This window comes from Mycteria americana, chromosome 16 (assembly GCF_035582795.1).
Source record: "Mycteria americana isolate JAX WOST 10 ecotype Jacksonville Zoo and Gardens chromosome 16, USCA_MyAme_1.0, whole genome shotgun sequence".
NCBI lineage: Eukaryota > Metazoa > Chordata > Aves > Ciconiiformes > Ciconiidae > Mycteria > Mycteria americana.
Window position 1 is genome coordinate 13532468 of NC_134380.1, and position 14828 is coordinate 13547295.

General features: G+C 45.1%; 1 protein-coding gene across 5 annotated transcripts in view; it reads right to left on the reverse strand.

Moving 5' to 3' along the window:
- Nucleotides 1–14828, reverse strand: part of RPTOR (regulatory associated protein of MTOR complex 1) — a 164022-nt gene that overhangs the window by 49949 nt on the left and 99245 nt on the right. For all 5 annotated transcript variants that reach the window (XM_075518484.1, XM_075518480.1, XM_075518479.1 and 2 more), the window contains 7 exons: nt 9679–9753; nt 8969–9034; nt 8137–8328; nt 6729–6869; nt 4624–4741; nt 3062–3202; nt 2454–2612 (listed from right to left, as the gene is read on the reverse strand). In XM_075518484.1, coding sequence (XP_075374599.1) covers nt 2454–2612; nt 3062–3202; nt 4624–4741; nt 6729–6869; nt 8137–8328; nt 8969–9034; nt 9679–9753 — 892 coding nt within the window. The remainder of the gene's footprint in view (nt 1–2453; nt 2613–3061; nt 3203–4623; nt 4742–6728; nt 6870–8136; nt 8329–8968; nt 9035–9678; nt 9754–14828) is intronic.

Below are 14828 nucleotides of genomic sequence, written 5' to 3' on the forward strand. Positions count from 1 at the left end.
GAACAGCCTGCCAGAAAGCAGCACACCTAGACTAAAAGTACGTGTTGCGTTGGGGGGGGCACTACACGGGGGCATTCGGCCTACAGTTGGCTAGGAAGCTGTTTGTAAGATGGCACAAGAAGGAATGGAGAGGTTTTCCTCAAGTTTATGGGAAGAAGTACGTCGTATGATGCCGCAATGTCAGTAAAGTGCATAGACTGATCCAGAATAATCCCTCTAGCACCATGTTCCTCAAATCGCAAGAGGGGAAGAAAGCCCTGAACATCAGTGAATCAACCTAGGGAATGCAGAGTACAGAATACAGAATTAAACTGTGGTTGAAAATTTCTACTTTTGTTATTACAGACTAGATTTCTGCTTTGGTTTGATTCTACCCGTGTGCCCAAAGCATTCTTTTTACTGCTCTGCCTGTCTCAAATACTTGGCAGAGTCACTACTGCAGAGCCAAATCACCATTACTTCTTCCAAAAGAGAGTAGAGCAAAACATTTCTTCAGCCAAGACAAGTCTATCACCCAGGTGGACTCCTCTCCGAGTTACCCACTCCTGCTAGCAGTATAGCAGTATTTTATTACACTAAAACTTTAAAGAAAGGGGTTAATCTGAGTGTGGGCTGGCTGTGCAGCAGCCGCAGCGCTACCGAGAGTGGCTGGAGCTGATGGCGTTTTGAAAACTCTTTCCTTGGGGAGCAGGAGAGCGCAGGCTGGAAGACGGTGATTCTTCAGTAGAAATGAAAAAGGCCTGGCTTTCAGCAGGCAAATGCTGAAGGTAATGGGATTCTGTGTGAGTTATGAATTTTAAACACTTCTGTAAGCTCTGTCGTTTCCAGCTGGATATGAGCTCTTCTGATTGAACAGGAACGAGGGAGGCTTTGGAGAACTGCTCTTTTTGTTTTCCTAGGTCTCCCTCACTCATCTCCAGCTCATCTCTGGATTCTTTTCCAACTGTGCTGCAAAGCTCTTCTGAGACACGCACAAGCCATCAAGCAGACACCAGTTTGCACCAGTGGAAATGAGGAAAACTCAAGTTCTAGCTTAAGATGGAGAAAAATCTCCTAACGTTCCTGTCATGCTTTAGAAGCTCCAATTTCATTACCTACACTCAAAAGCCAACGAATTTATCAAGTTTCTAATCAAGACATGGTTTTAAACTGCCACAGGGGCTCAAGAGTTACAGTCCCAGAATGCTTCAACTCAGGAGACCCAAATCACCATTACTTCTTCCAGAAATACAGAGCAGAGCAAAAAGTTTTTTCAGTCAAGACAAGTCTCTCACCCAGGTGGACTCCTCTCCAAGTTATACCACTCTTTTTTCACTGATTTTTAAAGGCTAGAAAAATATGGGCACATTTACTGATTTCAAAGAAAATACGCAGACCTCCCCCCAGACTGCTCTGCCGCATACTGCCTCCCCTGCTCCCGGAAAGAGCCCGTTCCAAGAGCCAGGTCCTTCTGCATGTTGTCTGTGTTATCATCCCAAAACGGTTTAGATTGTTTGAAAAACTGCAGCTAGTTTAAAGCAATGCTGTTGTAGCAATCGGACGCAACTGGGAAAGTTACTTGAAAAACAACCGAGTTGAACTAGCTTAATATAAACATTCCAGTTTTGGTCTATAAAAGAAATGCAAATAATCCATTACACGCAAATCAGCCATGCACTGCATAAATACAAGTAAAATTTCCTTTCCTTCTGTGCTATAGCACTTCGCAGAGTTCAGTACATTACCCAGAGAGTCAGATGCCGGGAGAGAAAGGGACTCTTGAGCGGTGTTAAAAAGTTCAGTGCTGTTACTGATGTTACAGCTGCTTATCCGGGAGGAAATAATGGAGAGGGGATTGGAGGCAGTGGGATCAGCCATGGAACTTTTTGCACAAAAGGAGATTTCTATGAAATACTCAGTCTTTTGCTTTTAAGACACAGCCTGGGATTTCTTCTTTTTTATGTCCTATTTAACAATGCATATATAAACCTGCATAAGAAATTAGCTAGGTAAGGCTTCCTTGGATGAGTAACACAGTAAAGTGGCTGTGCTGTATAGAAATACAAGCTACGTGAAAAATAACCAGGGGAAGCAGTTAGTGCCAGTGTGCCCAGCTGGTACGTCCATGCGATGGGGAGTCCTTGCTTTCCTTCTCTAGCCAATGAAACTGCAGTGGACATTAAATTCCTGTATATGCTACATTTTTGTGCTCAAATTCCTAACAGGACTGCTGTCCGTCGCAGTGAAGCGTACAGCTGGAGCCAACAGCTCTCGTTTCCAGTCCCTCCATCAGAGCAGGAGGGACTCTGCTCTGCCGATAGCCTAACCAAACACAAGCGTAGCATTTCTAGCATTACGAGAAATTTTGTTGGATTAAGATTTAGCAGGAGCTAAGATCCAAACTTTCCACAAAAGCTAGTGCAAGCATGTGAAGAAAGGCGATGCCAAAGAGGGGTAGGAGAGTCTTTACTCACCTATTAGTGAATTCAGAGAAGAGTAAGAGCTGACTCGTCTCATCTTGTCAATAGTCTCAAAGGACAGGATATACTCCTCGTTCTCAGGGCTGCCCAAGGTGCTGCTGGCGCTGCTGCTGGTGCTGAGATTCCCAGGAGAAAATGCAACAGAGCTTCCAGCTGCCAAAAGAGAAGGGGGCAGATCTGAAACAAGAACTGGTGAGAGCACAATTTTTACCCAGGCGTAACAGCCCTTTTCTAAATCCTACAACACTCAGTGAAGGCGTAGGCAAATCCACAATGTCGCCTTTTAAACGCTGAATGTTTAAATACAGAGTAAGCATCAAGGGGTCAGAAGTGAATCAGTTAAAAATCCATGTATGTTAGGAAATTGGAAGACACCTTTTTAGTCCCCAAACACTCAGAAAAATCGATACTAATGACTAGAAAACTGAAACTATTTATGAGGGGGCTTCTCATCTAAGCCCTTGGAGCTGGCAGCTGGATAATCTGGGCCACAACGTTAGTTTCAGCTCATGTTGTTTTGCACATGGTATTTCCTAGCTTGCAGGAGAAGCGGGGGAAAGAAGAGGCAAAGAAAAAGGAAATAATTTTGAGATGTCTCTTACATTCTTCATTCAGGCTGAGGTTCTGCAAGGACTTGTTCAGGTTCCTAGCTGTGGTAACTGCTCGGATGTTCCCGTAAGAGCTGACGGACCGCAGCCTCGGTGTACATGGACCATCTCGCACTGGTGTCAAACTCCCACCCTCTGTGGATGCAAAATTTAGCAATTATAGATGTAACCAAAGCAATCAGAGCCTTCTGGTTACTTCCCAGCAAATATAACTAAAATACTACCAATATGAACAGAATTTAGTCATTGCCCCTTAGGCTAAAACAGAATGAGGTATGACAAAGGATCCTCTGTGCACATAATCAGCAAGGACCGTGTGTCTCTGCTGTTTAGGCTGTGATTTTGTTACATCCAATAAAACCAGGTAAGCTGAGCCTTGCCAGTGCCTGCAGACTACCCAGAGAGGCATGATAACCCTTCTCTCCAGGTCGATGCTGGGCCACTGCCCAGACATTGTGCTAGGACACGTTGCTAGAGCAGACGCCATTTAGCAGGCAGCATTTGCAGGCTTCTGTCTGCTTCTGCTCGTTAAAAACCTGGAAAATTTTCTCATTGTGAAGAGTTATGAAAATTCTGGTTTCCTCACCAAATTTCAGGCCTGGTTTCAACTCGTATTTTACCCATGACCTGGGTACTTATAATTTCCCAAACTTTCTCATTTTCATTCCTGAATACACACACTACCATGGCTTCAGAATAGCTATTTTATTTCACTGCAGAGGTGGCTGCATTATGGTGGTGGGACCAACGCTTCCAGTGCATTCCAGCTATAAATACTGCAGGATTCTGTTGGATAAGGAAAAGCACTATATAAACTGCACGTAATGTTTGTTTCTTGCAGCAAAAAGGACAAACGTGGAGAAGCTTATTTTCCAATATGGTCAAGTTATTCAAACAACAGGGAGATTAAACTACTCATTGCAGAGAGAGCACATGCTCTTGTCTCCAAGCTTCCGTTGCAACAGCCCCATTATCCTTCAAGATTTCCAACGTACTTAACATCTGAAGAAAACGTGAGGTTCACTAGGGCTTTTCATTCCTCACATAAAGCACTAGACACAACAACAGGGATGGGACCATACGCCCAGAGCATAAAGTTCTTCACTGCTTCTTGCCTGGTACTTTACAGTAGCAAAGAGTGTGGTTGGTTTGTGTTCTGTGGTGAGGCTTCTCGTTAGGTCAACAAGATACTGAAGTTTCAGCTATGATTTGAGGGGGGGGAAGCCTGGTAAGCCTGTCTACTGCCTCAACAAATATACTTCAGGCTTGATCTGAAGGGAATCCCTTTGAATTTGACAGGGTGTGCAGTCTCTACAACTTGCTGGTGAGCTTTTAGATGGAGACTCAGCAGAGGATGCATTTCTCCAGTGCGGTACATTATAGTGCTAAACAGACATTTGAGCTACCCACCATGTCACTCAACTTTGTAGCAACGGTACTGTTTGATAAATCACCACCACCAAGAATTTCATTGTGTTGGGCAAGCTCCTTAAATGAAAGCTTCCAAGTGCTTTCAGGCCATACATTTCCTGCCCACAGGAACACAAAACACCTACCTGCGGCAGCTGGAGAAGGGAGAGGGTAATTCTTCTCTTCTTCCATGAACTGCAAGGCGACGGTGCAGAAATTGCTCTCGTACTGAACCACCAGGTGACTTAAAGCTACCACCAGCTCCTACAGAAAGGGCCGAAGGAACAGGTATTTCATGGTTACGCAGGTCAGAAACAATGGATCAAAGGGAAGCACAGACCAAGATGGTCATTACTGTTGATATTATCAGGTGGCCATCCAGACTAATAATTTTCCCTTCACTTCACAGATATGAACCGAAGAAAGCCAGAGCACTCTGTTTCAAGTCTAGTTCTTCACAACTCTTTTATACCTGAACAGGCTCCCGCTACTCTTTGATTCTGCCCAATGTTGTCAAACTGATGCAGTGTCACAGAAGTACTGAACTGGAGAGTAGCACCCAGCTCCCTCTGCTCCTGCGCACGCAGCACGCTCACCCAAGAGAAGCGTGTGTTTCCTGCAGAGCAGCAACGAGCTGTGCCGAGGATCAGTGTCCTCAGCTCTCCGTGGCACAGCCTGACCCTCTCCCTGTGCTGCACACGTATGCACGGAGCAGAGCTCTTGTCCTACAGCCTGTCCTACATTTGCTTTGAGCTGAAGGAAACCAAATCTGACAAGAGACCCCTGGGGACACGGCTCGCTCTTCCACAAAGAGCCCTGGTGTTTGAATCCTACGCTGAACCGCAGTCTCGTACTGACCTGCAAAGTCAGCAGCTAACATGAGAACGGTGCTGCCTACCTGCAAGGGATCATCAGTCCGTTCATTCTCATAGTGGCAACCTGAGCTCCTGAATTACTGGGATGGGGTGGGGAGGGTAGAGAAGGTGAACTGCAGACCCTCAATTAGGTACCGCCTGATAGGCACTTGGAAACAGCAAACAGGAGGGGTGGAGAGCTGGCTTTGGTTGCTGTTCTCTCTTCAGGGAACTAATCTCCAAAAGAGAGATTTATGAATCTCAAAGAGCATATAGTGTGACGTGCATTTCTCTCTTGAATTAAACTGATCAAATGCTGGAATGAGACAACAAAAATTAATCCTCACAATGCTGGTGACAACTGTCAGGGTATTGATGTTCCAGTTAAGTAAACACAAGCGTTAGGACACCTAAGTACACCCATCAAGAACAATCCAGAACGTCAAAAACTATTTAACGTACTATTGATGTACAATGGTGCATCAGAAATTGTAATTCTCCAAAACCTGAAGAATTACTTTGTCTGTCATCCGTCCTTGTGGTTTCTAAAAGCAGCAAGATCTTTTTACTGCACAGAGCTCTCACGTTCTCGCCACAGCACTCTTACTCTCTTCTCTTCTTCCTCCCCTGGGACTGCCACACACTCCATGTTTCTAGCAACACATTACTATTTCATGTAAAACCTGAGATCCCGTAATGAAAAATTTTGCAGTCTAAACAGTAATCAACAGAAGAGCATTAGTAGAAGAGTAGCCCAGCAAGAATTCTCAGTGTTCTGTGCACCTGAAAAAGACTTCAGTGTAATTGCTCTCCTTCCTTATCCCCGTCTTTGCATTTTCTTTAAATTAAAAAAACAGGATATAAAAATTCCCACAAAATCCTGAGATTGTTACTCCTATTTCAGACATTGGCTTAGTGGAATACATGGGCTAAATCAGAGGTCCAGAGTTAAACAGCAGAAACATTTTGATCTGAACAACAACCTCGTCAACACCTGGACGCGATGACATACTACACTTTACTTGTATTATTCCTGTCAGTAGGCTCCTTATATTGCAGAGTAAATGAAATGTTGTAATATGTGCATTGAAAAAGGGCAAGTGGATAAAACGGCATCCCGGAACGCTACTGCATGCGACCGCCCTGAGCGTGCAGCGTGAGGCTCAGTGCCGAGCCCTCAGCCACAGCAGTAGGTCGATGCTGCTGCTTTCACTGGAGTCGCCATGCGTGCGTGGTGCTTCTCAGCAGGAACTGAAGTTAAAAGACTTCACAATGAAACAGATACTTCCAAATGAGTCAAATTCACTGAAAAGTCTATTAAATAATGCATGTTCTGATTAGGCATAGCGCAGAACTCATCAGCATACCAAACTTCCGTACCGCCAGCCTTTCCGTACCTTTCTAACCATGGGGCTCCCGTCGTTGATGAGCTGGGCCAACATCATAGCTACGTTGTGATCGATGGTGGTGGAGTGGTCGGTCCGTTCAGCCGAGTTGCCCACAAATGTTCCCAGTGCAAAGACTGCAGCACAGCGAACCTGTGAGACACAAACATTCATTATTATTTTCCTCCTGTTTCCAGCCCAAAGTTTGCCAGCGGGATTTTTTTATCCCCACAAATGGCATCTCTGGAAACTACTGTCAGGTAACTAGTGAGGGCTAAACAGAAGCCCATGGAGAGTAAAAACCAAAACACATTCAGCAAAGCACTGAGTTTTAAGTATTAACACATGCAGGAGTATATTTAATTTCCCAGAATACTCGGTGACCTTCCCACGGGTGATTTTTCCAGTTGACGTTGCCTAGAATATTAATTAACAGGAATAAGGTACACAGGGAGTTACTGTTGGGACGTGAATCTCTTTAATAAGAGTGCTGAACTACAGTCTTCAGATAAGGGCTTACAGAAAGGTAGAAGACGATGGAAAAAAGAAAAGGAGAAAAGAGCAGCTCAAGTCAGGGTAAACTTTGCCAGATCACACAAAGAACAGAGGGATCAGATAGCCTGGTAAGCTTACAGCTTGCCTTGGCAGAGGCGGCAAGCGGTGGGGATATAGTGCAATCAGCAACTGCAGGATGTGCTTCACAAAGCAGAAACGCTCGCTCTGGCTTCTCGCAGAGAGGTGCGGGTGTGCCGTAAGGACAGTCAACCCGACCTTCGCACAAACGCTGCTTATAAAACGGGGGAAAGATGGGGCCAGAGAAAGGAGGTCGAGGATGCAGGACAGGAAGACTGAATGTAAAGAGGAGTCTAATCTTTAATCGCTGCGCGTTAGCAATGGTGTTTATCTCCAGGCTTACTTCTCCCACACACGATGTCATTTCACTGGGGTCTGACAGGCTCTGTCAATCACAGCCAGGCTCTGCACAAGAATCGCTCTTGGAGAGCTTGTCACAAAGGTAAAACACATTCAATTAAAGATGTATTTTCACACATACCAGGAGGAGAACAGTTTTCGTACTGGGCCAAAAAGACCAGAGGGTTTTTTGCAATACACAGTGCATTTTGGGACCACATTTTTAACAAGCTTCTGATATGCACGTAAGCAAAAACCATGGTGTTTCCTAACTCTGGTGCCAAGATTCCAGGGCTTTGGGGCTGTATGAACTCCCCCTGTGTTTCTTTGGTTACTTCTCTTGCAGGGCTTGGATGATTCCCACCTTGAAGAAATGCAATAAGATCTTTCTTTGAATCAGACACAATTGTAAAGCTCTTGAAGGCCCTGGTTTTTAAAGTATTTCTGTAGCCCTCTGCCAGAATTCTGACAACTCAACTGGCGTTTACTTAAAAACTTGGATTTTTACCTCTGGGATTGGATCCGAGAGGAGACTGTAGAGCTTTTCATGAGCACTGTCTCTCACGCCACACCACCTTGCTGAGTCAAAGTTCTGCCAAATACGTCCCAAACAAATGGCCACCCACTGACGCAGAAGAGGATGTGGATCATTTAACTGCTCCAGGCAAATAGCAATCAGGTTTCCTTGCAGGCAAGCTTCCTAAAACACAAATCAATGCAGTTTATTTTGGATGACAGCTTCCCGCCTCATCATCAGAAAAGAAGATTATTTCTGAAACAGACAGGAAATCAAGAGAAAATAATTATTCAGTGGTTATATACTGATTTTGTTATAAAATACCAGTTGGAAGCAGCATGAAGGGAAGGTCAACTACATGCTGTTATAGCTAGTTAAATAGTTGAGCATTAGAAATACTTCCTCTAATGCATAAAGCCTGTTTTTCCTCATTGGAAATACTCTTTGCACCTGTCAGAGCCCCAAGGTTTATGGCTCATTCCATATACCCTTCCCAAGAACTTTATCACAGCCATCAAGTTTCCACTTGACAGAACCAGGCACTATTTCTTTAACAGCACGTCAGCGTGCTGCCTGGAGGGGTAGTTGTCGAGCGACTTGTGTCCTTAACCTCTGCTTCCAGGTGCCAGGGACATCGTGTTTGTCACACCTCCAGGCCAATTTTTCTCTTAATCCACACAAAATAATGTAAAGCAATCTTCTGTTTCAGTTTTCCAGTTCAGGGTTGTGCTTTAACGCAAGCCAGGACACTTTTATCAAAGCGAAGGCACAATGCAGAGAAGAGGTAGGAGAGAATGAAAGGAAAACGGATGTTAGGACTCACCTGTCCAGTGTTGTAGTTGTTAACAATTACAGCCAGGATAAAAGCAGTCATTGTCCTGTGCTCAGCCTTAAAACAATATACAACTAATTGTTATCTAGAAAACAGGTCAGAGAACAACTATATCCCATGCTTTCTGAAACACAAAATCATTCTAAGTGCACTTTGTATCACATTACAAGAACAAGAGAGGGGAAAGAAAGCAAGCTAAAATTTTCTTGTCATGCAGTCCTGTCACTAGCTACACCTGAGACACTCATCAGACTGCCAATACGATCCTCCCAACCAACCTCCGTATATCGCTCTGGAGGCGGCGTACAAATACCTATTCCAGGAAACCACAAAAAGCTTCTGCAGAAGGAATTAGGACAGTTACAGCGCAATTAGGCTGCCTCTGCACCCGCCCCCCAGGAGCCCCCAGCTCCCATCGTCACCGCTGCGTAATCCGCACTTATATAACTTTGAACAAGTTTGCAAATTCTTGTTTGGTTCGGCCGTCTCTATCACGCAACCTGGCAGGAGCGTTTTTAACCCCCCTGGTCACTGACTCCACAGCTCAGCAATGACTCTCTCCAGCAGAGCAGTGGGCGTCACAGGAGACGGAGGCGGGAGGCAGCCCCCCGTTAGCACCAACTGCCTCAGAACAGCGACAGGTGAGCTAAGACAAGCTAAGCAACTGCTAGAGAGTCTGAATAAAGATGACTTGTCCTTACTGGCATATAAGGATCTGCCAAAACTGAAAGGAAGTACTTGTGACCGTTGTCCTTCACAAGGTCAGCTTGGCATGACTGAAAAATGAGACAGAGAAAGACACAGTGAGTACGATAACATGAAAATATTTTTTCCTCCAACGATGTACGAATATTTCATGTCTTAATCATTTTTCTCAAATCTCATTTTCATTTGAGAAGCAAACTAAAGCGCAAGCCCTCCATCGGGGCCACAACCAAACCTCCCCGCAGCAGAAGGGCCGACAGGGAGGAGCAGCGTCTAAAGCAAGGAACCCTCTGCCACCCCCCAACGCGACAGAAACAGCAGCTGGAAACGCGACCTCCTGCTTAGGAGAAGAGTTAAATTTGACATCTCTGTCCCACATTAGACCTTCGCCACTATTTAAGAGCCAAAGGCAAAACCGAGGACGACTCTGATTAATTTTTTTTTTTTTTTAACAGAATTAACATTTATTCTGTTAAATTTAACATTTAACAGAATAAAAATTATGTCAGATTAGATCTTCTAAAGCCCCATGTCTAATTCTCCACTTTTGACAAGTCAATCCCATGTCACATTTCCAATCCCATGTCAAGGCAATTAGCTTACCATAGATCAGGTTTGCTGATAATTGCTGCTCCCTATCTTCTAGTTCTACAGTTAGACAGCTACCCAACTAGTGCAAAACCCCGGTCAAAACTGTAACGTTCCCCAGGCAGGGAGTAAGTGCCCTGCCCTTTCCTTTCAGAGGACGTTACGGTCACACGCTAGCTACCACGAGTCAAGAAAGCAGCTTGTGCTGCATGTTCAGACATCGGTGGGCGCTCCCGGCTGCCAAGCACGCGGCTGTTGCGGGCACTCTTGGGGTCCCTCCTCTTCCCCTGGCTGCCCACCCGGTCCTACCCGCAGGACTGCAGAGCTCGGGAAGTTCTTGGGCGAGCCCGGTGTGTGACCCTTCCTCAATAAACAGAGCACCCCCTTCCCCACGATTATGGAAGGTGCAGTTTGATAGCACGGTCCTCCCCGGTTCTTTCTGTACCCATGTAGCTGATTTTTCCAGCTCAGCCTGGATGCGCGAGTAAGCGTCTTGTGAATGGTAAAGTACCATCTTCCACAAGCAGGACAACTCTCGGAGGCTACCGCAGGCAAGAAACCTAGCACACGTTTCTCTTACAGTGACCCACATCACTGAGCCATTACCAGTAAATGTGTAAGGGTGGGGGGCGGAGGAAGAATTACTCATTCTTTATATATTCATTCCTTGTATTCTGTCCAATCCCCTGCCTAGGCAGGACTAGATTTCGACAAGAAGATTTCAACTCATCTACACAAACGAGACTAATTGCTGCATGATTTGGTCAAGTGCTAACGTGTATTACATCGGTACAACAGTAGCATGTAGTAGCATGATCTCCTACTACACGCAATCAAAAACTGCAGAGCAACTCCCCTGTCTTTAAAAGCCCATAAGGAGAATAATGCAGGTTTTCCTGGGGTAGTATCAGCAGTGAAGCACATGGCATACACCATGTTTTTGCTAACATACCAACTCAGGCGTCAGGTTGACATATTAGGGTCAAACCGAAAGAATACATACTATGAAAGTGCGAATTTAAGGGAGGAAATACTGACTTGGCAATCAGTTTCCCCCGTGACTGCGGTTCTGTTGTATGCTTCATGCCAGAGACAGGATCATGTATTTTTTATCAGGCTAGAAGGTGAAGGAGGGAACTAATTGTTGAAAGGAGAGGGGATGGCAAGACAGAGATGCAAGAGAATATTTTATTGCTGAAGGGAGTAAAGATGCTGCTTTTGGCAGACCAAAGAGCAGAGGGAATGGATTGATGCCAGGCTGCAGCTACGAGAGGCTTTCCTGACTTCTGTGTAATGCTGCACAAAAAACAGGCTTCCTTTTTTCCCCCTTTTCATTCTCAGTGTGAATACTTTCTGTTCCTTACAAAAAACACTCTCTTCGCTATAACGTAGGCAAACAGACACCAACAAAGAGAAGGCTGCCCATCTTCCCACTACATTTATTGTGCTGCCACTGTTACCCAACTACCTGAGGCTCGAGGGAGGGAGGCGACATCTATAAAGCCAGCACACTTGCTCAACCCCTCCCTGCTTAGATCCTGTGAACAATATGGAAAGCCAGCATCACTAACACCTCCTCCTCAAGAAATAAGCAGCTACACTTGTGAATAATAATACAACATGAAATACAACATGACCAAAACAAGCTGCAGGCTTGGTGTGAAAGTTCAGAACTTACATAAAATATAAAGCACAGCTCTCCTCCTTCTCCTTAATTAAGATACGTGCTATGTAACTTATCCCTAAAAATCTCACAAGTTCCCGGGGTACAGCAGCACTGCCAGAGCCCCGGGGTGACCTGGGCGACCACGCTGGTCAGTGAACCCTCGCTCCCCGGGTGGGTAGCTTTACCAAATTATCCTCAGGGAACACTTAACTTGAATAGTTGTATTAATCATAAGATGAGAAGTGGTAGTCAAAATCCTGCTAAATCTGGAAGGCAAGCATACTATTTACGTCACTCCATTGCTTTAAAAAGTATGAGGAATGTTTGTTTTCTATTGTCTTCAGCCGGTTCTTTGGAGTGGTAAGATCTCTTTTTCGCTGTCCCACTTTAGTAGTATTCCCATTTTCAGTACCGTTTAATGTGCAGGTTTTTTTGGTCTTGCTTAAATTCCTGATTATAACCCTTATTATAGGTGGGGGGATTTTTTTTCCCTTTAAATTCAAGTATTTAAGATTTAGAAGGTGCTGTTTACCAAACATTATCAATGCAGCATGCAGCGAATTCTTGACCTAAACCGTATTTGCAAGTGTTACAGCCATCTCCCCGTGGCAGCACACAACGCTACTCCTACCCCAAGCTACACCTGCCAGACACCTACAGTAGGCAACTTTGAACCATCACTTGCTATGCAGCTCTGCAGGTGGACTGTCTAGCAATACCGCAGCAGGCTTCAGGCAGAGATGACTATAGAGTCCTCAATGAATATCCTACGAAAAATCACCTGATTATACATGGAATTAAAGCAGTTTAAGCTAAATATTCCAATGTTTACTAGGGACACCCATAGATCACACACAAACAATTCTGTCTGAGGTGCAATGTTTCTATAATATCGTTGATTTATCCTGTAATTTTTATGACAAACCACAAGTCCTCACAGCATACCATGCCTACTGAAGGTATCATCTGAAGGGACACATGGCATACTACACTGCTGCCTCACGTCAGAACACCTTCCTTCTGCCTCCTGGCCCAAAGAGAGGGAGGGACCAGAACAGAAATATTATCTTAGCAGGATATTCTGCTCTCCAGGGCACCAGCAAGCCTTATATAACTTGTTCCCGGTCACATCCAAATGCAAAGAGGAATGAGCAATCAGCTGAACTCCCGTCCTAATGAAAGTAATTTCATCAGCTACAGTCTCCTGAAACCAAACCAAACCTGAAACCAAAGTACACGTACAGGGGACAGCAGATGAAGGAGAGAGACAGCACTGTACAATTATTGCGAGGGTGCAGATTATCTGGCAGAATGTTTGAAAATAAACACGCTCTCATATGCTAGGCAATAGCTTCTGCCTGGGTGATGGAGGTAGCACCCACTCGAACCAGAGCCGAGCCCGGTAGACGCACGCCCAGTGCAGGCAGAGCATCGCACCCTCAGACCCACACCCCCGCCCCACGCGCAGCACTAACGCTACTGCGATTCCACCCAGCCTAACAATTAATTACTGCATCTACCTTCGGTCAGCGTTCCCCGCCTGCCTGCCTTCGTACTCGTGGAGCACGCCCCTGCAGTCATCCCCCTCCGAGTCCTACAAAAGGCCGTCCCGGAGAAAAGGATGCTGACACGCAGCACCGCGTGCTCCCACGGCTCAGACAGGTCACAAACTGCCGCTTCGCTGGCTCAACCAAAACACTGAAGGAGCGTGTCTCATCCTGGAGCGTGCAGATACCGGTCTCGTGGTTCGTTTAGATAAATCTACCTTCTGGAAATGCAGAGGGCTGGGGAAGCGGAGCAGGCTGTAGTGTTAGAGGACTTGGAATCCGCACAACATGCACGCTGCGCGATACTGGTTTTTGTTAAACTTTGTTTGAAACTGAATGCGTTTCAAACATACGTGGCCAAACCTTGTGTCAGAGGAGGGAAAAGACGTGTCTGTATTGACATTTAGCATATAACAAGAACGCATGCTTTTAGCTTCCGATATGACGACACATTAGTTCCCTTTATGGTGTGACAACTCGCGCTGCCTGTCCCCTCCCTCGGCAGCATTCGTTGCACTTGCCTGCTGAAGTTGCCCTCTTCTCCCTTCTCACTTGCACCACTTGTTTGTGGAACTAGCGAGTGAAGCAGCGGAAAGAAATCCTAATACAAAATTTAGAAGTATTTTTGCTGCTGTTCTGTTTCAAAGCACAGCCTACCAAAGGAGTGGGGCAATAAAATGGAGCATGGAGCAATACTGATGGTGGCAGGAGAGGATAAGGGGGAAAGAGCCCTCTCAGCTTGGCTTCACCACCAGAGAAGGTGAAGGATGGCACGACGCTCTGTGTAAATTATACACGAGCCTACTCTGAAACATACCTGGGGCTGAAGCGTCAGCCATGGGGAGGCATGCATCAAAAAGCAGCTTTTCAAGAGTAGCTTTAAGATGAATAGTTTTCATTTTCTTTGCTTTCCCAAATCCTCTTAGGATGTTAATGAAAATGTATTTATAAAACTAAACCTGACAATGCTAGATCAACAGTGGGGAAAAATTCCAACAAACTCAGTATTATTCTCCATACTGAAATGGAAGAGATATAACAAAAGTAACCCCCAAATAGGCAAGATCCAACTTCTACAAGCAGCTCAGACAATTTCATATCGGCTTATAATTGTGCCTGCAATTAACTGTGCACACCACTCCTACTAATTTTACATTGCTCAACTAATTGCACCCACAAACCATGGAGTCATATATATGACTATACAAATTCATCTACAATTACTTACCTGCCTAATTATTTATCAAAAAACCCACAAACCAGAACTCTGGTTAAGACCATCTTTAAAAATCAGGGCTCAGTTTTTAAACCTCATCCTTAAAGGTGCCAAAATATTGTAGAGAAG